This window comes from Cyanistes caeruleus, chromosome 5 (genome assembly GCF_971803275.1).
Source record: "Cyanistes caeruleus chromosome 5, bCyaCae1.hap1.1, whole genome shotgun sequence".
In the NCBI taxonomy this organism is placed as follows: domain Eukaryota; kingdom Metazoa; phylum Chordata; class Aves; order Passeriformes; family Paridae; genus Cyanistes; species Cyanistes caeruleus.
The window spans coordinates 22,908,991-22,935,630 of record NC_141705.1 but is presented as its reverse complement, the minus strand read 5'-3'; the positions used below and the strand labels follow the sequence as shown (position 1 = coordinate 22,935,630).

At 40.1% G+C, this 26,640-nt stretch overlaps 2 protein-coding genes across 3 annotated transcripts in view; one reads left to right on the top strand and one right to left on the bottom strand.

The window, feature by feature from the left end:
• Positions 1-126: 126 nt before the first annotated feature.
• Positions 127-17,245, bottom strand: KLB (klotho beta). The gene is made up of 5 exons (XM_023925343.2): positions 16,130-17,245; positions 8,288-8,795; positions 5,774-6,042; positions 3,129-4,272; positions 127-1,507 (listed from the first exon to the last, which is right to left on the bottom strand). Exons 1-5 carry the CDS (start codon positions 16,865-16,867, stop codon positions 1,146-1,148), a joined length of 3,021 nt encoding a protein of 1,006 aa, XP_023781111.1. The 5' UTR covers positions 16,868-17,245; the 3' UTR covers positions 127-1,145.
• A 4,988-nt stretch (positions 17,246-22,233) lies between these two features.
• Positions 22,234-26,640, top strand: part of RFC1 (replication factor C subunit 1) — a 32,961-nt gene continuing 28,554 nt past the window's right edge. Inside the window, exon 1 of one of the 2 annotated variants that reach the window (XM_086888523.1) lies at positions 22,234-22,389. In XM_086888523.1, the coding sequence (XP_086744649.1) occupies positions 22,234-22,389 (156 nt within the window). Of the gene's footprint in view, positions 22,390-25,857; positions 26,065-26,640 lie in introns of those variants that run through there. The other variant, XM_086888524.1, reaches the window with a different exon arrangement.

The window sequence follows — 26,640 nt, the reverse complement described above, 5'->3', positions numbered from 1 at the left end:
CTTTCACATCTTTTCTCAAGCCTTAGACTTGTGATGACAGAATTTGAAGTAGGTGAAAAACAAAATTGAAATCAGTAGCTAGATTTGTAAGACCATTTAAACTAAATACATAGATAGATGCAGTAGTCTGAAAATATGATGCTTTATTTTTATTGCTCAATTAAGAAAACAAAGGACTTTACCTCAAAGCTCAGTCAGAGTGTATCTCTGAATTTCACCAGCAGTGGTTTGTGTTTATCTGGTGATACACTTGCCATGTAGCAGCATCTAACTGGGAGGTTGTACTATTTCTGTGCAGTAGTATAATCCACATTGTCACTTCATTCAATTTGGAAAAAAAAACAAAATACAGGGATAGTGCAGAAACAATCTTGGCAACAAGTTGCTAAAGCATCCCACACATGTTAAGAAATTCCAAAAATTGCCCGAAGATCCACTTGTATAATGACAGGTACAATTTACATTCATCACTCTATTTAATAGTTATTATTTATTTAGATCTTATCTGCCAGTAAAAATCTTTATGGCTTCCTCATTTTGGAGATGAAAAATAGTGATTGTACATGGTTTTGTCTTCAGTTATATTTGCTTAAAATTACTTCATCCAATCTGTATGGGATGTCTGTTGGTCAATAATGGAGTTAACTTGGTTTTGTTCTTTTAGGAGTATCTTCAGAAGCTGGCCTGGCATATTGCATTCCTGCTGGTGTACTTACTTAGTTGAAGGTTTGTGGGTTTAATAACACTTTCTAAATCCTAACAGCTGCAGTTTCATGCTCAACAACATAACACGAATACACGTCACAAGACACATTTATTCATACAAAAGTGCATATCAGTTCCCAAAAGTTGCTCTTTGCAAGTAATTCTGTTTTAAAGGTTATTCCAAGGCACAGGAGAGTCATAATTCTTTCTTTAAAAATAGAAGAAATTGTCTTCTATATACAGTAGGTGGCAAAAAGTAATTTTACCAGAAACAAGTGCCATGGCTCTTCTTCCTGTAAATGTGATTACTTTGTTTTTGAATTAAATGCTTGGGGTGTGTGACTGGAGTGACTCAGTGCTTTTCCACCGTTGTCTTGAGTGTCATCATCCACTGTAGAATGCAGTGACTGATCTCACTGAAAGTGAGCTTGTGCACCCTATTAAAATGAGAGACAGATGCACTTGATGCTTTTTGCCTTAAAACGTTTCCTTCTTTTTCTTTTGTGAAAAAAAATAATAGCTAAAAGCAAAATGAGGGTACAGAAAAGGCAGCAGGCAAAGAATATTAATGGCTTCTTCTGGGAAATAAACAAGCAGACACTACACTGCTTTTCATGGCTAGAGGGGCCACAGACTGAGGAGTCAGCAGGAAAGCCATTGTTGCTTATCAGGCTATTGTAAAATTTTATTGAAGGCTTTCCTTTTGAATCAGAAGTGAAGAATCCAAATCTGGGTTTAGATTTTTCTTCAGTCAGCTTAAATGCGTAGTAGCCTTTAATCTTGACTTTGTCAATGTAGTAGGCTGAGAAGGAAAAGAAACCAAAACAAAGTGTTAGTGTACTTATAAAATATTTTCTGCTTCTAATACTCATTTGTCTCAGTTCTGTGGGAACAGTGCCTTACTGTTTTTAAAAAATCCTTATGATTTGGGAATTTCTGGACCTACCCCATGAAAATTGGATTTGGACAGGGTTTGGAGCTGGCTGGGAGTTTGTTTTCCTGGGAGAAGCCAGATGCTGCTCTTAACTGAAGCCAGCTGCACTGACTTGGGAGCAGCTGCCCATTGGTGCCATGAGAGTAGCTTTCCAAGGTTTCCTGTCCTGCTTCAAACTCAGCTGCTCCTCCCTGCAGAATTCATGGCTCTGTGTTACACTGCTGCACCCAAATGCTGGGTGAAAATACTTAAAAATAGCAGGCCTTGAAGTCATATGCCAGCAGTAAGCATAGTTGGAAAAGTGACCCCGATTAGAACATGTAAATTGGGGCATCTTTTTATGAGTGCTGTAAAGTGTTATGCTCTCTGAAAATTAAAATGGGATTACTGTAATGAAATGCCTTTTAAACAACCCTTTCATTTAGTAACTTCCTTTAATAATGTATTGGTTTTTTGCTTACAGTATGAACTTAGCATAGAAAATAAATCAGCAAATGCTCATTAGTCCTGTAGTAACTGAGAAAGCTAAGTACTGGAGAGAGAACTTTGTTTCTTCATGTCTAAAAGTAACCTGAAGCCATGCTTAGCCATGAGTATGATTTGTCTCATTTTTTATTAACTCCTAGAGAGGAGAAACCAGGATATCTAGACTGAATTTGATGTCAGTTGCCTCAGAAAAGCTTTTGAACCCCTCATGTCCTGATCAGGATCTCTCTAACGCTTACCAGTAGGGAATAATGAGGGCAAGGATGTATTGCAAATCTTACTTTGCCTGTATTATTCAGGCACCAAGGCCTTGCTGGTAGCCTGCATCTCACTGCTTTTTTTTAACGATTGGTTGGAGCAAGAGGGAGGGATGAGGTCCCTGCAGCATTTCCCGTACAACAAGCTGTTGCTGAAGATCATTGCCTTGAATGTTTTTGTACTCCATAACTCTTACTAGTTTTTCTCTAAAGTGAAGATTCCCTTATGTGCTCAGATAAAAACAAGCAGTGGAACAAAAACTAGAGCTGGACTCTGCCTTCAACAGCAGCTGGTGCCACTAGTGCCCTGCTGTATTTCTTCTGTATGTCCCTCCAGGTCTCTGTGGACTTGTTTGCACTTTCCTGTCCAATGGCTAGTTCAGCAAGCAAGGAGGCTCTTGCCTTTCTCTGGAGAGAAGAAATACTAATCGTGTCTTGGGAGCTGAAGTGCCATCTCCTAATAACTTCTGAGTAACTACGCTGCTATATGTGCATGCCCAGAGAGCTTTTCACATGGTTTAAACTGGAGGCAGCTGTAGCTGTGTTTTGTGCAAGGCACTTGATGCTATTCCTTTGTGTCATAGCTGCCCTGAGTGTGAGTGCAGAGTTGGGCCTCTCAGGGGGTCAGTGCTGCTGGCTCCTGCATCTGAACCAGGACTGCTCTCTCTGTCCAGGGCAAGACTTGCCGTGCCTGGGTCTGAGCCATGGAAATGGCTCTGGGGAACTTGAATCTGTCATGTACTCACCTTTTAAAACCTCTTGAATGTATTTGCCCAAGTAATAATTTCGAAGTTCATCATTGTCTAAGGATGGGTCATCTATTCCATTTGCTGTGATGTAAATGTCAATATCACCATAAGTTTTTTTGATCCATCTAAGAACATTGCGCATTCCCCAAGGCACCACCGCCAAACGAGAAGGGGAGCTCAGGCAGGTGATATCCTGCAGAAATTGAATGTCATGATCAAATTCATACTGGCTTCCATTCCGAGGTTCGTGAATCACAAATCTGGTGGTGAAATGATTCAGTGCATAAAAGTCAGCTGCACCTTTGACGAGCTGCTTTTCCTCACTTGTGAAAGATGGCAACAAAGTATATGAGAGGCCTTTTCTGTTTTTAAAGGTTATATATTCCCTCATAGTAGCTGGATAGTCCCCAGTCTTAAATATGGGATTGGCAAACCAGCCTATTTCAAACTGAAGAAACCTGTTGGCAGCTTTTGAATGAGATTCAAAGAAGGGGTTGGCAGGCTCAGCCCAGTCCGAATGCAGGGACAGGGACACTTTGCCATACTGAGAGGACCGGTACTGCTTGTCATATATTCTCCAGGCCATGGCGTGTGCTATTAATAAATTGTGTGCTGCCCGATAGGTGTCATTGCTGCTCCTGTTGTAGACATTGCTTAGCTGGTTAGGCTCATTTATTGTAATCCAAAGTTTAACCAAATCGCCAAGTTCCCTAAAACATAAAGCTGCGTAGTCTTGAAAAGCGTAGGCAGTGGATTGGTTCAACCATCCTCCTGTCTGCAGCAAAGGACGTGGCAGGCCCAGGTAGGTGTGAGTTGGATAATACAAGGTGACCATGGATTGAATGTTGAGTTTCAGGACTTCACTAATCACACATCTGTAATACCTAAGAACTTGCTTGTTGACCACTGACAAATCTCCATTGGGTAAAATTAGTGACCAGTCAAGTGCAAATCTGTAATGGGTGACTTTCATTTTTTCCAGGAGATCCAGTTGCTTTTTAATACTGACAAAATCTGTGCATTGTGCTGGTCGGGTTTTTAGCTTTACCCCTTCAACTCTGTGCAGAAGCCCATCTCCTGTGACATTCCAGAGGTACAAGCTGGAATCACAGAACTGTGGTGAGGAAGCTGCCAATTCTGCCTGTGAAAATAAAAATGCATTACAATAGGTTTTAATTAAATAAACATAATACCTGTTTCTAGTCTGCACTTCTGCCTGTGTTTAGCTGTCGATTTGTGCTGGTTGTCAGAAGGCCCTCCTTAGATGCTCCAGGGGGAAGAGGGATAACCAACTCACCTATATGGGCTTTGTGCTAGTGGTCATCTTATCATTCTGTTCCTTTCCCTATGAAAAACATCAAAATTGCACTTTTTTCTTTTCAATTACACATGGGCACTTGTCCTGCCACCAGGCTACATGTATGACATGTTTTCACACACATGAAGTTCACTCTGGTCATGCACACAGCAGTTCTCAGGCAGCTGCCAGGAGAGTGGGCGGTGAGAACAAGCACCAGGGGCTGTAAGAGGCAGGCACGGATTACTTTGGCACTGCTGCTGTGATCAGCCTTGTGAAACTGAGGTAAAGTAATCTGACACAAACAGCTTGTACCATTTACTTATATCTTTTCTATTTCCTACTAGTTGAAAAGCTTCTGAATAGCACTTTTTTTTATATATTCAAATTTTTAAATACTTTTCGTAGGTTTAAAAGTACAATATAGTGGAGTTAAAATATTTAGATTGGTTTTCCTTTAAAGAAAATGTACTTTTTTGTGCTGCATATTAACAAGATATATAGAAGCTTAACTTTTTTTTCCCTTATGGTTGTCAGTGAATGGTTTAAATTATGGGATTTTGTGGTTATTTTTTGAGGCTGATATTTGTCATGGGACTCTGTGCAATGACAAGAAGGGTTTCCCAACACTGGCCATATATACAGTTAGCTTATTTACTAAGTTTAAAGCAGAAATAGAAGAAAAATAAATAGGTTCTATAGGAACCAGTTTGGACAAAAGGTCATAGGATCTGTTTTCTAATGTGAGCTCAGATGGCAAAACCTCAAGGTTGCTTATATTCACCTGTACTATGTGTCTTTTTAAAGAATGGCTTCTTACCCACTTGTCTAAGTGGCACTTAAAGCCAGGCCTAGCCCAGGAATGTTTCTGCTGTAGACAAGCCCTGGAGTCTGCAGGTCACTCTGCTGCCACCAGCATAATCACCTTGTCCCCACCCTTTGTCACTCTCTCCATCAGGCCATCACAAGCATCCCTATGGCCACATTGCAAACTGGATTTGGAAATCCCTGGTTGAAAAATAACCCAGTAACAATTGGTTGGATCAATCTCTTGGTCTGAAATTTCCTCATCTGATCTGCCACATGGAGATGCAAGCAGTGGGAGGGCTGTGCCTGGAAGGGCTCCTGCAGCAGTCTGCTGCTGCTGCAGCAGCCAGCATCCTGTGACCCCCTCCCCTGAAAACCTGGAAACACATGAAATTGAAGCAATGCAAATATGGCTTAACTTCTGTTGGCAGTATGCACCGAAATTCTTGAATGCAAGGTGCTGTATACAGTCATTTGTTCACAAAGTTGAAGTTGCTGATCACTGTTTCCAGTGATATTCTTAATATTTTATGCTTACCTTGAGAACAGACTCAGTGATACCCCAGGAGAAGTCACAGGAGAACTGAGCTTGCAAATTTGGGGTAGAATCCTTTGGGAAGAAGCCATTTTCTTGTATGATTTGTTTATAATAAAGTGCAGATGACTTGGGAATCCTTTCCTTTTTTTTGCTTTTGAAATCCACATAAAACAATCCACGCCTGATGTTGTAAGCATATTGCCATTCGAAGCCATCAAGGAGGGACCAGGCTGTGTAACCAAACACATCTATGTTGTCGTATTTAATAGCTGCAGAAGAGAACATCCATGAATCTTGTATTTAGTACTCTATATAAAGGGGTATTTATAAGAAAGGGCTATTTACTTTGAAAATCATAAGTGTCTTCTCAACATTTGTACGGTTGTTGACCCACTGGAATTCATTGTAAAACTGATACATACATCTTAGTCTTTATTTACTGAAAAAAAGTTGTCACTAATTCCTTAAGAAATTAAATTACTGTAGGATGCTTTATTTCTTCTCTGAGAAAACAAGGAATATTATACCACATCCAGGTTTGAAGTTGCATTTGACAATTTGCCAGTAAAATAATACCAGTAAAATTAGAGAATCACGAGTGAAAATAAAGGGAGGAACAGTTGATCTGGTTTGTAACTTTGTCATGAAGCTAAAACTCACTATGTTTATTTGAAAGATGTCTGCAAGCTCAACCATTTGGGAATGTCTACTCAGTTTGTAAATTGAAAAATTGATTTTGTTGGCATGGGACTCTTAATGACTTTAGAGAAGTTGGGTTGACTAACCCAGAGACTGATTTAGTTACAGAATGGATGCAGTGCATGCTGATTTCTTCAGACAATCTTAATATCCTTCTTGCAAAGGAGTCTAGATATGATCTTTTATACATATCTCGGATCTGGAACCTGATTCTTCAGGAAGGGCAGCAGAACCTGCAAAGCAGCTTCTCAGTGGACACCAAGTAAGCACAATGTTTTTGACCGTTTAGACTCATGCCAGCTGGCAGCCTGGAAGAAAAGTCCAAACTCCATGGTCAGTCATGTTCACTGCCTGTTGCCAGCTTTAAGCTAGGAAATAATAGGGGATAACTCTTCACATTAACCTTCTGAGGGCTGGAATGCCCAAGGCAAAACAGTGACCAAGTAGGGTTGCTGAGGATTTTAATACAGACAGGTGGACAAGTCATATTTTACCTGTAGTCCACCACACCATTAAGCCAAGGAATAAAGATGAAGTTTTCTGGTTCATGCCTTCCCAATATAATTTAGCCTCATTTTGTCTTTCATTTTGCATTGTTCTGAATTTCCACTGAACTTCCTTGCCCTAGTCACACAACCAGGCTGCAACTTAAGCAGAAAGCAGTTTTGCACAGTTCAGGTCTTAATGCAGCAGAGTTCCAAGGTACCCAGCTGCATCGGCTTAGTCCAGCTGGATGTTTTCCTAGTTGCCAGATGAAACCAGAAAGCCCAAGAGCTTGCAATGTGAGTATATGAGAAGCTGTTAGACAAGTCAGAATACTGGAAAGGAGATGAGGAAATGTAACAAAGCAATACAATGGCATGTATTTTCAAAGAAAGCAACTTCTAAATTAGGGAAAGCACAGGAGAAAGTACAAAAATGTCTGAAAATACCCATTGCAAAATGCAGAAGAAGAGAATGATGTAGAGGATAAAGAGATAAGCTAGAATGGCCTTGCAAGTAAAGATGAGTACTTGATGTCCATAATGAGGAAGGCTGAACAAATGGGAGCAGACATCTAGGGACAGACCAACTGACAACTGAGAACACTTTTGTTTGTAGAAGCATACTGAATAGATGGGGGTAAGTTTAATTGTCAGGGCAAAAGATGCTGTGGTACTTGAGAGGGTGCATGCTGAGATTTTGTGGCCGTTTAAATGGGTAGGGGGAAAAGTACTATTTTACATATGTTTTATGGTAAAGAAAATAAAAAGTTAGGCAGGTGAAAGGTAGAGATCTGAAGGATGAGAGTCAGAGTATGTTTGTAGCATTGTCTGCAGGGACAGTGAAAGGAGAGGGCAGAAACAGGTCAGGATCCTGTGTGTAAGAGTGAGGATGAGAAAAGCCTCCTGAAAAACAAAGGGAAGGTTTGGGGCAGAAACAAGGGGTGAAGGTAGGAAAGGTCAGGAGTTAACCTGTGTTAACCAAAAGTGACATTCACAGAAGATCTTAAGGTTTTTCTGTACCTACTATTACCTAACTTACCTCTTGGAGTCCTGTAGGAGTAATAGTTTGAGTATGGAAACCATAACCTTACCAATGTGGATGTTGGACTTTAGCTTTCTGGGACAGGGGCTATGGGTTTTTTCTGTTTGTACAACACCTAGCACCAGTAGATCCTGATCCATGACTTGTACTCATGCAGTATAAATAATTAATGATTAACTTTGTTACCACTATCTCTTTAAAGAAAAAAAGATTAAATTATTACAGAGCTAAACATCAAATGATCAAAAGTGCCCTCTGAAAAATCCAACAAGTAATTTCTGTACAAACCTTGTAAAACCTTATTAATGAAGTTTTTCATCATGTAGATGGCTGTGGTGTCATCTGTTTTCACATGGCTGTCAGTGAACCAGCCATTCTCTGCAATCAAGATTCGAGGACTGTTGTATTCCAGTTTAATCCAGTTCAGTACTTCCCTCAAATTGAGTGACAAATTTTGTCCCATTTTTGGTAGAGTGTTTGGAGGTTTAAAGTTACTAGGACCAAAGGAAAAAGCGAAGAAGTCAGCTGTTCCCTTTATGTAGTTTTTTTCATCTTCGGTAAAGCGTGGCAAAAACAAGAATTCATTTTTCAGTTCTTCTGGATAATCCCCATCCCCGTGGATAGGTTTAGCAAACCATCCGAGTACTCTCTCCATAGACTTCTGGCATTTAGAAATGTCCGACTCATCTTCCAGTTTGTTAGGCTCAATCCAGTGGGATCCCAATACTATGGATATCATCCCCTTCTGATAGGGTTTGAAGTTTTCTTTATAAGTATGCCAAACTTTTGCATGAGCCTGATGAGAGAAAAATAGCATTAAATTGTAACTCTAATAAAGTCTCTGTGCACAGGCAGCTTGAGAGGCAGGTAGCTCCATCTGAGTCACTGCAGGCTTGTATGGAAGTATCAGTTAAGGCACATTAACTACCCTGCACAGTTTAATGGACAGTCACTGTTATTCTTCAAGGTTCCTTAGGACGAGGGCAGCGCTCGGTAACTCCTGTGCTGTTCCTATGACACGTTAAGGCTGTGGCTTTTTGTCTTTTAACATATGTCTAAATTTCAGGAGAGATCCCACCAGGGATGAGAATAGCTGTTACATGGACACTTTGGAACAGCTCTAACAGTGGGATTTGAACTCTGTGATCTAGCCAGTCCCATCTAAGTCTTTCTCTGTCAAATGGTGATTCCTGATATGGATAAAATTCCAAACCATCTTTATAATTATTCTATCAATTATGCATCTCATATGGTATTTCATTTGTCAGTGGTGACTCTGTGCTACTAACTGCTCTGTGCTCCACAGGTTACCTGAACTTATTCTGATCAAACCACATCCACCCCATCCCTCCTCTTGGGATTTAGTTGTTTTATTTTGGCCTAGTCATAGGAGCAAGTGTTCAAGTTTTGGCATTTGCACAATCCCTAAATGTAAAAACTTTAAAACCCAGCTGGAAAGTTTGAACCCAAATGTCAACTTTCACAGTTCTGAATGAGAATTTTGTTCAGGATTTTAGTTAATTTCTTCTTTGAAATGGCCACTGAACTGTATCACATCTTAATACTACTTTTCTGATTATCATCATGCTTTAGAAAACACAGCATTATCACAATTAGCTTCAAATGTTACATCATTAATTGCTTAAGTAAGGGCATGCAGCAGACAAAACTTACACAAAACCAGAAATACACGGGAGACTGAGGAACCACTAGCATTGTCAAAGTCCTATAAGGAAACAGGACAGGTAGGTCAGAGAGGAGTGACTCAGGACTGCAGCGTGAATCACATCAGGTGATCTGACCCAGGGGAAGGGAGCTGACCTTGCTCAGCTGAAGGGTTGTCAAGTAACTCAGGGTTTACCTTATGCCTGTAGTGTGGCTTTATACTCTTAAGCTGGAAAGAAAATAACAGTTTGCACCCAGAAAAAACATTAGGAGCATTGTGAAACACTGAGTGCTGAGTTAGACTGTCATCATTACTAAGCCAAACAGCATTGCTTACCTTAGTTACCTCAGTTAATTTATCTACAAACACACAGCCTTGACAGTTTAAAAAAACTGCAAAAGGCCTGATGTCAAGTAGATATTTGTTTAAGCTGGGGAGTACCAAAGAATTACAGTTTGTGAAATTTTGTGTATCAGTTGTTTATGGTTTCTAAGGTCATGCTCGTAACATTTGTTCAAGGTCTGTCTTTGAAAATACTGATAAAGTGACACTAACCTTTGAAATGCAGGTTCTGTACCAAAGAGGGAAGCCATCAAAAATGGACTCATGAGGCAAATTTCAAGATAGAGTTAAAGTAATATAAAATGTATTTCTTGGCAGCCTCATCAGAAAATTAAAGTGGCCAGTGCCATCTCTTTGGTTGCCCTCACCCTTTTGGTTCTCTCCTGAAAGTCCCTCCACCCTGGGGTGGCTGCTGGGGCCAGGATTACTCTGTGCTCTGCCTCTAGTGTTTTCTCACCTGGTTTCTACACTTTTTCTCCAGACACAGCCCACAAACACCACTGTTGAACAAGAGGCATATGGCTGCATTGGCTTAACAAGAAGCCCCCCATTGCACTCAGCTGTATAATGCACAGTGCCAAGTACCATGACAACAGCACCAGGTAAATCATAGTGATCACACTTGTCTAGGTGAAGTGGAAAAAGATGGCTTTGCCAAAAAACCAAGTAATTAGAATATGCTATTGACATATAAAAGCCAGTCAGGGATAACTCGTATTCAAACACATCTTCAGAAGGTGATTAGAATAAAATAAAGTTACTATTAAAAATAATGTGTACAGTAGAGAACACAGCCACAGGTATAATACTAGAGAAGTAGACCTCAAGTATAAATAAGTACATTTAATGTGAGTCAGGACAGAATCCTTATATACAAATTTGTATGCATCACTGATGACTTAATTCTGAGGATTAATTCTTACTGTAAAAAACATGTCACTGCCTATAGTAAGGGTTTTAGAGACATAGTATACACAATATAATTTTTTTGCCTATAATTCTGTTTTGAGTTGTTAATTATCTGTAAAGAAGCTTAACATTCTCAGATAGGTGTTTGCTAAATGCAAATTATTGTTGATGGAATCAGTTGATTCATATAATTTGTTTTCTAAGACCAGATATGAAACAAATATCAATTTAAAAGTTATATCATACATCAAATCGGGTATTTTCAGTAAATCTTGACTAATCTTTTTTCAGTTAGAGTTTAATCCCTAATCTTTCACTTTCCTTGTTAGAGCAAGGACAAATGTCAAGGCTAAATACACAGTTAAAGTAGGATCAACATTGGGTATTTATTCTAGATAGGTATGACTCACTAATTTCAGCATATTTTCCTGGTATTAATGTAGAAAATATTCCCTAGTCTTGAAAGTCACAGAGAGTGCTATGTCAGTTAGTATTAACACCATAAAAAGGCTGGAAAAGGCAACTTAATAAATTGAACACAACAGTATTGTTCTTTTTTCTTTTTGAAATACTCTCATACTTCCTCAAATTCTGATCCTGTAATTTAACATATGCCTATGCAAAGAGCTTTTAATGGAAATAGCAATACTTCCAAATTCTTAAGATACTTCAGTCAAGAAATTTTTCTTGACTTTTCAAGAACAACAATGAGTATACAAAACAATGTCAGGTGTAAACAGAGTTATTTTAGTGTGCTGGAAATCAAGAGCATTTAGGAAAACTAGAATTCAAAAAATGCTAATAAAATCATTTGGGCTTTTTGTTTACTTGTTTGGTGTTTAAACCATGAAGAACTAGAATATAGATGTCTGATGATGTTACACTTCAGAAGAAGGGCAGGGATGTGCGGCGTATTTGGAGAGCGTATTTCTGTTCAAACCCTTTTTGGTCTGTGGTGAAGATGCCCCATAGTCAGCAGAGATAAAGCAGAAATAAACCCTTTATTTTGCAAACTGAATATCAATCCTTGTGAAGGACTGCCTACATCTCAGGATGCAGGTGACTATACTTCTTGAGAGGGTGTTATGAAGGACTGAGGCTTTACTATCAATTTTGCTGTATGTTAACTGTCCAGCATTTGGATTGTGTTTCCCCTAATGATTACCAAGTAATTTAAGAAAACTAACCCGAAAATAACAAATAATCAAAAAAATGTGAATCAATGCTGAATTTTACATCATCACTGTATGATGGCTACTACTATTTGAAAAATCTTCCAGCAAAGACACTTTCAAGCATAGATGATTCTGATGTCTACCCTAGAGCCATACTTGATAGAGACAGGTTTCCCTCCTCATGTAAGAAAATCAGGTCCTGCTTTCTTCATCCTGAGGAAAGGAGTCTCCTTTGGGGGAAGGAAGTGTCTCATAGGACATAGAGGTAAAAATTATTCCCCATTCATGAAGTAGAAATTTGTTTTTAAGGAGAATGAATTATAGATAGGACTTTCCTGGGGCACACTCATCCACAGATCCCAAAGTCAACAGTGTCCACTAAAGAGATCCTGGCATAGTGAGATCTATCAAAGAGCTGGGATTAATGCAGTTGGGCACAGAAAAGAACCTGATCTGTCATGGACCTATAGAGAGAGACACCAGGCTTGAAAGTGAATTTATTACTTTATCCAAGTATGTGATGGAGACATTTTTTAAGGAGACGTCATTAGGACATGTCTCTCCTGGGCTTTTCTGTCAGATGGAAAGGAGTGTGAATAATCTTTAACAGGAAAGGGAAAGAGCCTCGTTTTTAGGTTCTTCTTTGACAAGCTAATCTATCTCCCCTGTCTCCCTGGCGGCTGCGGGGCAGACAGTGGTGGCAGAGAGGCTGGGGACATTAGAAATTATAGCACACACGCTCCTTTTATTACTCATAATGACCATATGATTGAAGAGATATTTGTCTAAGAGAATCCCTTAGAAATTTATCATTAAAAAGCATCGAAGTTCAGATTCCCTATCAATTTCCCAACAGGTAGTATCAAGTCCTTTGAAATGGTCAGCAGCAATGATTACCCTCTATGTATGATTAGAATACATAGTGATGTGCAAATACGTTTTTAAAATTGAAATTTTTTAAAACTGGAATTTAAAATTCTTCTGGATTATTTTCCCAATGCAAATCTCCTAAGCACACCCTGCTTAGCAGCCTTTGATTCTGCATTCACTACCTCTCTTTATAGATCTGGAGTAGCAAGGCCTGTGCAAAAGGCAGGGATGTCTCTTAAATAGATGTGTCTGGGGTATTCCCTTAGCATGATGCAAGGCTAGGAGGGAAGCAGGTAAGAAGTGATTCAGCATCAGCAGTGCTTTGTGCCAGCCAACACACAGAGCTCTGGGACTGGATGAAGACAGACCAACCCTATTTTTGTTGGAAAGCCTTAATAAGATCAGCATCTGCCTAGTTACATGAACACATTCATAGAAGCAGATAATTTTTTAATCAGTTCTAAAATACATATCATCATGGAGATGATTCTTGAGGTCCTATTCCAACCAGGTATTCTATGAACTTTTCTATGTGCCAGCCAATCATTTGGGTTTTAGGACTTTGTATTGCTTTCAAAAACAATAAAATTGATAATTTAAAATGAAGAGAAATTTCTTTAGCCCTTTTCTAGGGACACAAAGATCTCCAGCAACTTTCAAATTGTTCTTAATATAAAATAATCCGAAGTCAAAAAAAGCAGAGGTTTATGGTTTGTTATATTGTTTTTGTGATTCTATTAAACTTAGCTTCAGGTTATGATTGATATATCACATAAAAGCTGTATATAAACAGTGATTAGTTCTGATAACACCATGACTGCAACAATACAGAAGAAAATTAAACTAAAAGTAGGATTATTGAGAGAGCTTAATTTAATTTTTCCAAAGATACTACAAAAAGGCTTGAGAGTGATTTTCAGCAAATTGCTGTGTAACAGTGTGGTAGCCAGATTAGCTTAATTTCAGCATTACAGACCTGTTTTTCCTGCTCTGCATATTTAATGGATGGACCTGGTTTGTGCACAGGGTGGCATTGAGGACTGTGTCTGTCAACAGCCCGTCCAAAAATGAAGCCTTGACATGGACAAGAATGTCGTTCTTTCTAAAGCTGATGACATAAATGGCAATCTTTTCAAGAGCTTTAACAGGCTTTGCCTCACACTGCCAAAGCCTGACATTTTGGTTCACCTTTTATTTTTGGGATAACGTTTTTGGTTTGCAGTGGGAAATTAGAAGGTAGCCATAATACAGTGTCTGAGAAACAGACCAGTATATACTGGTCATGAAAGAAAAATGCATACGAAATCTCTTGAAAGAGAGAATCTTACGACTTTCCTTGATTCTGAAAGGAGAGATATTTCACAACACACAAATCCTGATTGTGCATTGATACATTCCATTAATACTGTATTGTCAACAAGGCAAAATGAACTGAACATTTAAACTCACACATAAATCTTTGAGAAAGATTCTGGCTAGTTGGAATATATAGTACCAGTTGTGACTTCCGTGGAACAGCTTGCTTGCATTACAGTTTATTAAGAGAGATAAATAATATCTAAAGATAGAAGAGGTGACTCATATCCACTGGTACCTCAAGAGTTTCCATTCCTTCTCTAACCCCAACCAGAAGACTCCAGTTCCTCAAATACTTCTCCACAAATTTGAGATCTTTCATTGATCTCAAAACTAAAATCTTCAGAAATTTTACAGTGGTAAATTCTGTAAAGTATTAGAACTGCTAATACTTTAGGTAATGTTCATGGGGTTGTAAGAAGGGTAAATAATAAGAAAATATTTTCTGCCTAAGGATAATAAAACAGTAGTTAAAGGATTGTGTTCTGCTGAAAGTCTCCTTAACTCTTTCATCCAAGAGATTTATTTTATACTCTAGAATAAGAAGCAACTATCAAAACAAGTCTGAGAGACAAATAATATTGACTAAGAAAATTAGGTCAGTAATTTGTGTATCAGACCCAGCTGTGCTTGGCTTCCTGGAAAATCCAATTGATTCTTTGGCAGAGGCGTATCGCTCCCTGTGTGTGGTGTGCTGCTTACATGGATTTTACAGAATGTGCAGAGACTCCCTAGTTGGTACTCCATATTTGATTGTCACAATCAGAAATGAAGGCAAGAAATACTGCAATCAAAAATGGTATCTTTTATATTATATAAAATAGCACTTGAAAATAAAAAAAAATGATTTTGCATCAGTTCTCTTTGAGATGCTTCACAAATCTGTACAGTTAAATCATTCTTCTGCTAAGTCTGAAATCAGTGAGCGATTCAGGATGCTTAACAACTTCTCTGTGTGTAAAACTTCTATTGATTGCAGTGTGACTTTTTTGAAAAATATGTTCCAAAGGTTCAAGGCCAGAAACAAATTCAAGAATTTGTCAGTTGCAGAATATTTTAACTACTCTGGCCAATAATTTTTTCCCACATGCGTATTTCTTTCTGTAGGATAAACCCATTCAGATTTATTTGTTAATTATATGTATGGCAAATTGTAGAAAAATTCTCTTTGTGACAGTTAAGAATAGTCTCCGCAGGGGAATTATACTGGCTGCAGATATGGGATAGTGACCTGCTCTGTAAAGTACTTTGAGCATGGCAGATGCAAAAAATACTGTACCTCATGGAAATAATTTGAAACTCTCAAGTACTGAAGAGGACATTTGATTTCTTCTGAACCCAAGAAGTGCCAACCTTACTGGTGTAGAAGCAAACATTTTGCAGTGTGATCTTACTAAGCTAGAACCAATCATACTTACATATACATACTGTTTGGCTAGTAAAATTGATTCAATATGCAAATACAAATCAATTTTCTTTTAAACTAATAGAATAGTCATTTCAATATGGCTAAATCTGTTTAATTAACTGTAAAGAAAAAAAATGTTCTTTAATAGTTAGAATTTGTATGTAAAAGCTAATTTAAATAAAATAATAAACAATCACTTTAAAACAAATGGTTACTGAGTCAGCTAGCTGTTGTGACAAGCAATAAGATCAAAGAGAGGATTAACAGAAAGACTGCCTTAGCTAGCGGCTATTAGTGCTTTCACAGTAGGTAATTTTTTAAAAAAACCTTGATCACAGGACCAATTCCTCCTACTATTTCCCACAATATGCAAGATCAATTTGTAAAATCTTATTATACTGTACCTTGATCAAATTGTGTCCTACTGAGTAGACAGTTCTTATTTTTCCTCTCTCTCCTGGAGCATGAATACCTGTGCCATACCCATGCCAAGCAACTAAATATGGATTGTGGATTGTAATCCAGTACTTAACACGATCCCCAAAGGTCTGGAAGCAAAACGTGGCATAGTCATTGAAGAGCTCAATCATCGATTCATTTTTCCATCCCCCATATTTTTCTTGCAGCATCAAGGGCAGGTCCCAGTGGTACAGTGTAATCACAGGGTCAATGTTTCTGTATAGCAGAGAGTCAATAAGGGTGTTATAATACTGAAGCCCTTTTTCATTGGGAGCAGCTACCACTCCAGTGGGGAAAAGTCTTGACCATGAAATTGAAAACTGGTAAAAAGTAACTCCCAAAAAATCCAGAGCAGACAAATCTTTGTCCAACAAGATATAACTGTCAGCGGAGGTGCCTGTGCTGTCAGCATCCCTGAACTCTGAGCGGGTGAAGCGGTCCCAGATGGAGGAGCCTTTCCCGTCCTTCCTCCAGCTGCCTTCTACCTGGAAAGCTCCTGTCCCTACACCCCAGAGAAACTCTTTGGGGAAAGTGTCATATAAAAACATCTGTGTTTCACTCACGGGGCTGAGGTGGGAGTCCTTTCTCCACACAGATCTTCCCTCTCCAGCAAGCCCAGTAACTATCCTTATGAAAACTAATGTCCAAAAAGCAACAATCTTCTCCAGTCGTTGGCCACACATTATGCCAGTTTATAGTGCCGGTGTTAAATATCAGGTTTCTTGTACTGATGCTGAAAAAATTCCATTCTTTTGCTGGAGTCCACGCTGGGCAGACTGTCTTCATTTGCCACAAGCTGCTGGAGTGTCTTATCAAAGCTTCACTAAAAGCCTGTGATTGTAAAAGCCCTGTCAATGATTAGCCTGAACTGTGAGACGTAGATCGGGTCAGAGAACGGTGTAATTTATAGGGAGGTGGCCTGTGTGTGACCACTGAGACACCTACCTGGCTTCTTACTGCAGGCTGCCTGAACAACAGAAATGCCAGGAACAAAGTTATCATCATTTACCAGTCATTCAGGCGGGATAATATAGGTGACAGAGGATCTAAGAAACTATCACATCTTTTATTTCTTGTGGAGTTGTATTTTGAGGAAATATTAATACAATTCACACTACATAATCACCAGTTTAAAGGAGATTTATCCTGTCTGTGTAATTGGATGGCTGGAAGGGAAGTGCATGGTTCCTCCATCCTACCCTGCTCCAACAACCTACTTCTGCTGAAAAACTCTTCCTGGACTTGTGGGAAATTTTGTTGTGAATGAGAGACATACACACATCCAACTAATTATACAAAAACACAAAGCAAGTCCATATTTCTTTCAAACACATGCAACCATTTTTCTATCCTATATATATGAGCTTCCTGTACAGCACTACATACAGCAGCAGTACAAAATCAACAGGGGATTCCATCAACTGGATGTTCCAGTTCTTACACAATTTTCCTGGATTTCTTCAAATAAACACAATTAGCAAAGACAATTAGCCCTGAAAGATACTATTTCAGTATTGATTAATTTAACAATTCATATACACAGCTGGAGCATCAGTACAGCAAATATTTATAGAGCAATTTTGCAGTATAATTTAATCTTGTAGCTTGTTTAGCAACAGTATGTATCTTGAGATATAGTCAATTTACTCAATGTAGTAAGACCGATGCCTGCTATTTTTGTTTTTCTTGAGGTACGGTAATATAAAGTATGTCCATATGGGAATAGAAAATGTGTGACCACAGTTGCAGAAGAGCCTTCAGGAACAAAATAGAAGTATGAAGTAATTTTCCATGCAAGAAAGATAAGCACTGAAATCTGAACACGGGAACAATTTATCACTGGAGCAGAGGACTCAGCTCAGATGAATTCACCCTGCTGCCAGGTAAGACATGAAAGTCCAGATACACCGCTGGGCTACTGCTGCTTTACTGCTTCTGCTCCCTGTGAGAGCATGCTCACAGCACTGCAGGATGCCACTGACATATACCTGTAATTACTACAAATAGAAGACAATTTATTTATTTTTAGGATAAACAACAAAGTGTCCACGTTTGTAAGCATTTCTCTGCAGAGCCTTTACAAAAAACATTTTCACCACAGATGAAGATAAAAGCTCCCACTGACATTTTCTGCACTCCAGGTCCCTGGTGGTGGGGTAGCCCTGCATCCAACATGAGCCTCTCCTCTTACTTGAAGTAACTGATCTACATTTCTCAGCCAAGATCCTACCACATACAGGCAGCTTGGGAACAAGAGGAGCAGACAGGGACTGTACAAAATTGGTTTACGGTATATACTGACATGTTCCTTTTTTATTCTATGGAACAGCATTTAAAATGCTGTTTGATAGTTATTGCCTCAACATCATCGTTCTATTTTGACATTTAAAGACATGTATACAAGTCGTTATCAATGCTGCTATGCTTCTAAAGCAGCTAGTCACCATCATCACCAGATGCTTGAGCTCCAAGTACCCACAGCAGCTTTGTAACCCCATGGGCAGTCTGTGGGCAAGGAAAAGACAACAGGCTTCATCCCACTAAATCCAGCAGTGCTTATACCACTGGCATGTGGGTGCAGACAGTGCATTGCTCCTGCCTGAGATGTGCAAGGTGCAGCAGGGACTGGTGCTCTCAGATGCTTATCTGTATAAGGTTATGAACTGTACTTCTTTCCTTATTGTTGACATGACTGGGAGAATGCTATAATCAAGGTTTGAAAGTGTTTCAATGTTTCAAGACTCTGTTGAATCCAGTTTCTTACTGCTTGGTCATATTTAACTGTTTGGGCTGTAATTTAACTTCAAGAAGTTAAAGAGGCAGCAGTTTAACTGACGAGAATCATCACTGATATAGTGACTTAAATTTGGAAGAAGGATTTCATTACCTGAGCAAAGACTTGGGGAAAGGAAATGCCATGACTGTTGTTAATTTGGAAAGCAGTCAGCACAGAAGAGTGAGTTGATGTGAGCAGGGGCTGTTGGGAATTGAGGGTGTGAAAAGAGGGGGAGAGAATGAATGATTCCACTGCTCAAGTGGCAGAGTCAGGACAGGCTCCAGCCCTGATGCTGTATGAGGACATCATACAGTACAATGCTGCACAGTGGGATTTCCTGCCTCTGTCCACGCACCTAATCAATCTGGTTTCAGAATGAATCAAGACTGGGAGAAGCTGAAATCTCCAGGACACTTGCTGATACAGATTCAATAGCTAGGAAGCCTAATGAGCATTCAGTTCAATTCTTATCAGTTTTCCTTTTGTCCTTTGCCTTTGCCAAAGGCACGTGAGTCAAATGAAGAAAACAATTTTTCACTGGATTCTTGAATATGTACTCTCCTTGTTTCGGGTTTTGGGTTGAAAATCTGGGGTTTGTTCTACAGAAATGATGAACATATTAGTTGAGAGAGTTTTGAATGTTAGGCTGAGTATCTGAGTTGACACATTCATTCTGCCTAGATATGTAAATGAAGAAGAAGACCTAAAGACAAAGTTCACTCAGAATTAGTGTAATGTTTACATTAACATAAACTGCTCAGCTGTACTAGTGTTAGGTACTCAAAGAAACACAACTTATGTCATTGCCCACAACAGCGTCACACAAATCCCTTATCTTTACCTTTTACAGCAACAACTGTTTGAGATGGGATCAAGTCTTTAGAAAAGAAACATAATTGTGATAGATACTATAGAAAGCCTAGTGTAAATAGAAACTACAACACAGTTTTATGAAGAATTTTTGGAATTTTTCATCTGTAATAAAATGCTAATTTCTGCTTCTACAATGACAGAAAAATTTTATTTACTAGAGAGTCTAGTAAGAAAAATATTCCTTAAGGGATTCTTCTGAAATAGAGACTACCATCTAGTAAATGAGTGTTTTAATGCCCATTATTTCTACAAAAAAAAAAAATCAGACTTTAACCTGAAATTTCACTTAAAAGGTTGTTTTCAGTTCCAAAAGTCTTACATAGCAATATACAAAAATGTGAAAATAAAAAACCCCAAGATATTAACAAAAATAAGAGATTCTTTTTTATTTCTCAATTTTAGAGAATCTGATTTTCTTATGAAAAACCTCCTCAATAAGCAAGACAAAGTCGTCATTAATGATATTAACAGTAGGACTGGGCTTACTACATAGAGGAAAAAACCCTCAAGTTCAAGAGTTAATATCTCACTTTTTAAAATGTATTTTGGAAAAAAAACCCAACATAAACAGCCAAATAGTCTGTGAGTTTCAGAAAGGTAGAAAACAATACTAATTTTGTAAAAATTATATGTCATACTTGTAAATACAGTGGTGAAGTCAAGTGTACTTTATCTACTTTTAAAAAGCTGTAATTTTAGTTGGGTAATAGGCCTTTAAAACACAACCCTTGATCAATTATAGACTCAGAAGGGATTTTGCCTTGATTTTATCTTGCAAAGCACACCATCATACAATGAGTATTCCATTTTCTCTCCTGTGGTGGAGCAAGGTTTTTCCCACTTCCACTGGTTCCATAGATGTGTACATAGGAACAGAGGTATCCTGTGTCTCCCACCATACTCAGGAGTGAATTGTAGGCATTCCAGGTGTTTAGTCTGATGTCTTCATAAAGGGTTAAACTCTTGCCATCCAAGAAACATGAAGATGTCACAAACCCACAAACAGATACTCCTCTGCTGGGTGTTACTCTAGGTAGCTTTATCAACTACAAACAGAGATAACCACCTGCAATAATTCTTTTAGCATTATTTGAGCAGTTTGGCTCTTATAAATGTCAGCCATTTTAACTGATCTTTAGTTCTGGTATCAGGAATATGCACAGCTTTCAAAGTTACATAATGAGAATTCAATATGTAAATACAAACTTATCACTGGAGATGTTTTTCTAAAGCAGTATCAGCTTTGTTTGCATAGCCATTATGGTGAGTGCTTATGGAATAACTTGCAAAACAGGCCAAAAAGCACAGCTGTGGGTCTGTGTTTACTTGCTGTGTTCCTTATGTAGAAACCCAAACGCACAAGCCATGCTAATACTGAAAATACACAGGCCCACCTAATCATGTGCATTCACGAAAGAATGGTAGCAGTTTCTGTACAAACAAGAACTTACAATTACTTAAAAGTCCAGTTTCAAGAATTAAACAGGAACGGTGATAGGTATCATTACTAGCTATCTGGAACGAGACCGTGCCACCAATGAGACAGTGAACACAGAGGGAACACAAGTGACAGCATTAGGGACTGCAGTATGAGACAAGCACAAATTGCGCTTGTACGGTCGGTTTTCTTTAAAGGGTCTCCTAAATCATTGGCAATATTTTTAACGTCACAAATTCAGTTTGTCTTCCCAGTTCTTCTCCAGGTCCAACAATAATCAGCAATTCAGGAGGTCGACAGAATCTAAAGATCAGACAGTATTTGAGAGTGGAGTCGTTTTCATTCGGCTTGACCAAGTTTATTCCCTTCCAGCGTTCAGTGGAAGTAAATATAAAAGATTTCATTAAAAAATAATTAGAAAATTAAACAGTCAGTAGCAGAAGATACAGCGTTCATTAGTTCCCCGGTTTCTCTTGGAGTCCTAAATTCCGAGCTTTCCCCAGCCTTAGCGCATGGAGAAGATACCATTAGCAGAACCAGAGCCCGACGCTCCCACAGCCAGGAAGGAAGGGACGGACTATCACGTTTATGACCAGGAAACGCCTTCGAGTGCTGCGCTGACCCGGGCCTGGCTGCCCGCCTGTTTTGGGCGCTGTATTTGCCTCAGCGCTCTATAAAGAGACCAAAGACATGGAGGCCTGGCACTGCTTTCTTGTCTGTTTTCACCCAGTCCAGCCTGCCGGCTCGCCTGCTCTGCCGGAGGTGCCCGAGCACACGCGGCTCCATTTCGAGCTGCGGTTGCTGCAGCGCTCCCGTTCCCGCCGGGGCAGCGCCCGAGGCCGCGGCTGCGGTTAAACCCCCGCCGCACGGAGGGGCCGCTGTCGCCCGCACACGAACGGCGACGGGGGCCAGAGGGACGGGGCCGGCGCTGCAGGCAGCCGGGCTCCCCGGGAGCCTCTGCCATGGCCCCGGCCCGGGGCACGGCCCGGCCGCCCCTCAGCCCCGCCCGTCGCGGCCGTGACGGCAGCGCCGCGCGCCGGGCCGCGGGAGTTGGCGCGAAGGCGGGAGCATGGAGCCGGGAGCGTCCCGCTAGGCACAGGGACCGCGCCGCCGCCATGGTGAGGGGCTCCCCGCCGGGCCGGGGTGTGCGGGCCGGGGCGGCGCACAGAGTCCCGCGGGGCCGGGGGGCGGCCGCGGGGCCGTCGGGGCCCGGCGCGGGCTGAGCGAGCCCCGCGGGCGGCCCCGGGCGCGCAGCCCCGCGCGGTGCCGGAGCGGCCGCGGCGGAGAGGCCGCCCCGCCGCGCTCCCGCCCGCGGGGACCGAGGCTTCCCACGCGTGCCGGGAAGCCGAGGCCGAGGAAATGCCCTTGCCCGGAGCGGGAGGCGGCTGAGCCTCTCCACAGTTCGCGTTCCCTCCGAAAGCGGGCGGGAATCAGGGCGCGGGCCTTGGGCTCGTCCGGGGAAGGAATGCGGATGGACAAACCACCTGTAAACGCGGTGTGCCGGAGTGTTACCTCTTGTTTAATTCCAGCAGGAGCACACACCAGGCGTTTCTGATGCCGAGCTGGAGGGTGCGCACTATTTGCGGAAAAACAATCCGATGGGGGAAGAAAAGAGCTTGAAAGTCTGGAAGTAGACAATTGTTTATAGATAACGATGCAACCCTCAGTAGGGTGTAAAGATATTTTAAATATAGACGTACACGTGTTCTGTGCTTTCCAGAGTGCTGCTCACCTATGCAGTCAGCGTAAGATGGTATTCCCTTTTCATTTCTTGCTCAGATAAGTTTGCTTTTATTCAGATGGAGTCTCTGTGCACATCTTTTACTGGCTTAACTACAGATGTCATATTGCAAGTTAAGGTGCAGCTCTTAACTCAGACTCTTAACTTTGAAAAGTTTTGAACTCTCCAGAGAGTTTAAGCTTGTTAATAGCTTACATCTGATGCTCTGCAATGGTGGATGAGGCTTCTACTGTACTAACAGAGGTCTGCCAGCACTAAGACTCCTGGCACTATTAAACTGTGATATTTTCATGTTTTGTTTTGGGCTGGCTGATGACTTCAAATTTATGTAGGAGGACAAATCGACCTCTCCCTGCTATCCCCTTTTCAGAAAACTGATCTTCTTGGAAGGCTTGCTTCCTCTTTTCCTACCTTCCTAGGACTTCTCACTCTGGTCTTCTGAATGTCACACATCTCCCGGTGTCTGGCCCTGTCCTAGAAGGGATGAAGACAACCATCATTTTGGGGAGCATAGAAGTTGCTTTATCCCATTCCCTTTTCAGTGCTGAAGTGGCTTCTCAACCATCTCTGCTGAAGCGTTAGAAATAGAGGCAGGAAGTACAGTGATGTTGGTAATGGTGCAGCCTGTTCTTTTTGTTTCTGTTTCCAGTGACAACGTGTGCATATTGCAAGTCAGTGTCACACCCTTGCAAACCTTTTTCAGGTAGTGCCAAGTGTAAGAAGCCCCTGTTAGCTTGATTCTGCAGCATATTCTTAGCTGTGCAGAGTTACACAACAAACTGATCTGTATTAGAAAGGATTTCTTTTTTCACCCAGATTAGTGGCCATGACCCAGTTCCCAAGCAGTGAACTACAGTGGTACACATGAGGGAGTGAAGGCCCAGGAGTAGGGGTTTCTTGGATTTCCTCTTGCTGACACGGACACTCATGGCTGGAGCTGGAGCATCAGCTGTGACACACTTGGCACTGTGATACTGATTGAGAAACTGCTGCGACTACCACTGTCAGTAACTGTTCATTAAGTGTAGTTATCCAAGCAGGTATCACTGGTTTCACTGAAGTGATAGTATAAATCTGATTTTAGTTAGTGCAATTGTTCTGGAAGCGCCAAGTGTCAGAGCTGATTTGTGAGCAAAACTTGGAGATAGCTGAGCAGGAACCAGCTTTTTAGGCCTTTCAGATGCTATGCCTCAATCACACCCCTGAGTGAGAGTGATCACATTCTTAGTTACAACTCCTACCTAGGTGGAACTGCTCAAAGTTATTCCTTGCTGGTGCTGCTGCTGAAGTAGCCCTGGGGAGCCACACCATTTTAATTTTAGCCTTATGGGCAGAGGAACAGTAGTGCTGGTGAGTTTCTCCAGGATACACAGGGCAGGCACATTGCTGTGGTTTTTGGGGGCATGTCCTGGAAGGAAACTTGACAGTTCCAGCCTTTCCTCATTGTAACAAGCATAGATAAAAGTTGACCATACAGATCTTCCACCTGGTGGTCCTGTATACATATGGATGGCATAATATACCAACAGGAAGATCAGTCAGAGTATGTTAAATAGATAAGCCCAGGATGGACGAAAGTGGTCCTGTCTGGGACCTAAGCTTGTATGATAGATACATATGTGACTTGATTTTTGCTATTAGTTATGCAATGAATTAATAATTTATCTGGCATGCCTTTATAAAAAGCCTGAAAAATCTGTTTCATTATTCCTGGTTAAAAGCTTCACTGAAGGGTAACTTTATTGTTGCCCTGAGGCATACCTTTTTCCCAAGCAATTCTCTATTCACTGTGTTATGTCAGCAAGTTTACCTTTTCCTCTGATGAGCAGGATAGCTGAAGAAGATTGGTCACTTTATAGTGGAATATTGAAGAAGGCTCTGCATAGATGTCAGAATTCCTTTGTAGTTTAGGGCTGTGTATTTTTAAGTTTGCATTTCAAATCTTGTATAAATCTTAAAGAATTCTAATATTATTTCCTATTCGCAAAACACCAAAAGGTTCTGCAAAGTTTCTGAGAGAATTATGTACATTTTAAAACTGATTCCAGAACCAGAATCCAAACTCAAGATCAAGTTAAAGGAAAAACAGTGATTAAAAATGATTGCTAAAAGGCCTTTGGAGAAGCCTACTGAAAAGCTTTAGAAATAAAGCAGACATGTGGTTTTAAGCTGGGCTAAACAGTGTAATACTCCCTGCTATCACTTTTCAGGTGTGCAGGTTCGATGACTGTAATTTTGGGATATGTTCATGTTTCCTCATGTAACAATTTCCAGGTAGTGCAGAGGTTGGCAGAGCAATTTGCAGAGCACCTCACTTAGTTAACAGTTTTTAGTGAAAACAGTAGAATGAGTAGAGCCTTAGTCTTTTAAAGTCCTTTAAAATTAAATCCTCAAGTATTTTAAGATTTAAAGTAACTGCTATTAAAAAAAAAAAGTGAACTTTAAAGTCACTTTATTTTGCAGCATTGTATTAAGTATTTGAATTATTTTACTACATAAAAGATCTAAAAATAGTACGGTGTTGAAAATCTATGCTTCAAGGCATGATTTCCATGGATGAAAAAGTGTGAAGTCACATTGAGGAAGAATGATTTTCAATCTCCTGTTTGCTGAATCCATAACAATATATGCAGTTAAAACGCAAAGAGCCTAAATTTTTACAGGAAACAACATTTCCAATTCCAGAAAATTGCTTTAAGTGCACTTAATGAATCTATACATGTCCCATCTTTTGTTTATGCTTTCAAAATACATATTCCATTGATTTTAAGCCCTAAATCCAGACTGACAGGAGTTGACTCTTAGAAAAAGAGCCTCAAAGACCCCTTATTATCAATCAAACTTCATGCTAGTTTCGTAAGAATTTAGTACTTTCCTTGTGGTTCCCTGTAATAATAAAGAAGTGCCAGCTGAGCTCCATGATGGGGAATAGCTCTCAGCTGTGTCCAGTAGAGTCCTGAGCCCCATCCTTTATCTGCACTTTACGATTTAGACCACAGGAGGTACTTTCTCTAAAATGTCTGCTAACCCTGGAGGTAGTGATACCAACCAGGTATCTCCTTTTTCAATTTCTTTTAATAAAACTGGATTGTAAGATTTTAAAAAGAGTAGTCAGATGAAATTTTGTGTGTACAACAGTGGTTTTCTAACATTTAAGCTTCAGCTGCTGATTTTACATGCTTAGAAAGCTTGTTATGGCTGTATTGTGGTCAGGTACTAAAATAAAGCAACAAAACAGATCTTGGTGTTATTTTTTTATTTAAATTTTATATGTTTCTTGCTAGCTAGTTTTTTAGTGAGGTGTAAGTGAGAAGGTGGAGAATGCAATATCTGCCATTCCTTCATTGTTTCAAGCTCCTGGTCCTTTTCTTTCTTTCTACATAGGACACTACTTCATAGCTGTGTTAATGATTTTAACTATATAAATACTTTGGTCTAGGTTTGTGATAACCAATCAGAAAAAAACCAATTATAATTACGCATCTGTCTTAAGTCATTCTATGTCATTGCTGCTGGAAGTTTGTCTTGCAGGATGTATTGCTGAAGATGCCAAAATAAGGAAGAAATAAATGTTTTTCATGATTCAAAGACTAGATTCGGGTGGTGTGGTGTGGTCTGAGTAGCTGCT

Coding starts and splice junctions, on each gene's coding strand:
- KLB (XM_023925343.2), bottom strand. CDS start 16,867: ATGTGTGGCCAACGACTGGAGAAGATTGTTGCTTTTTGGACATTAGTT. Junction 6,043..8,287: donor CATTAATAAGGTTTTACAAG/GTTTGTACAGAA, acceptor TCTCTTCTGCAG/CTATTAAATACGACAACATA. Junction 1,508..3,128: donor CATTCAAGAGGTTTTAAAAG/GTGAGTACATGA, acceptor TTTCCTTCTCAG/CCTACTACATTGACAAAGTC.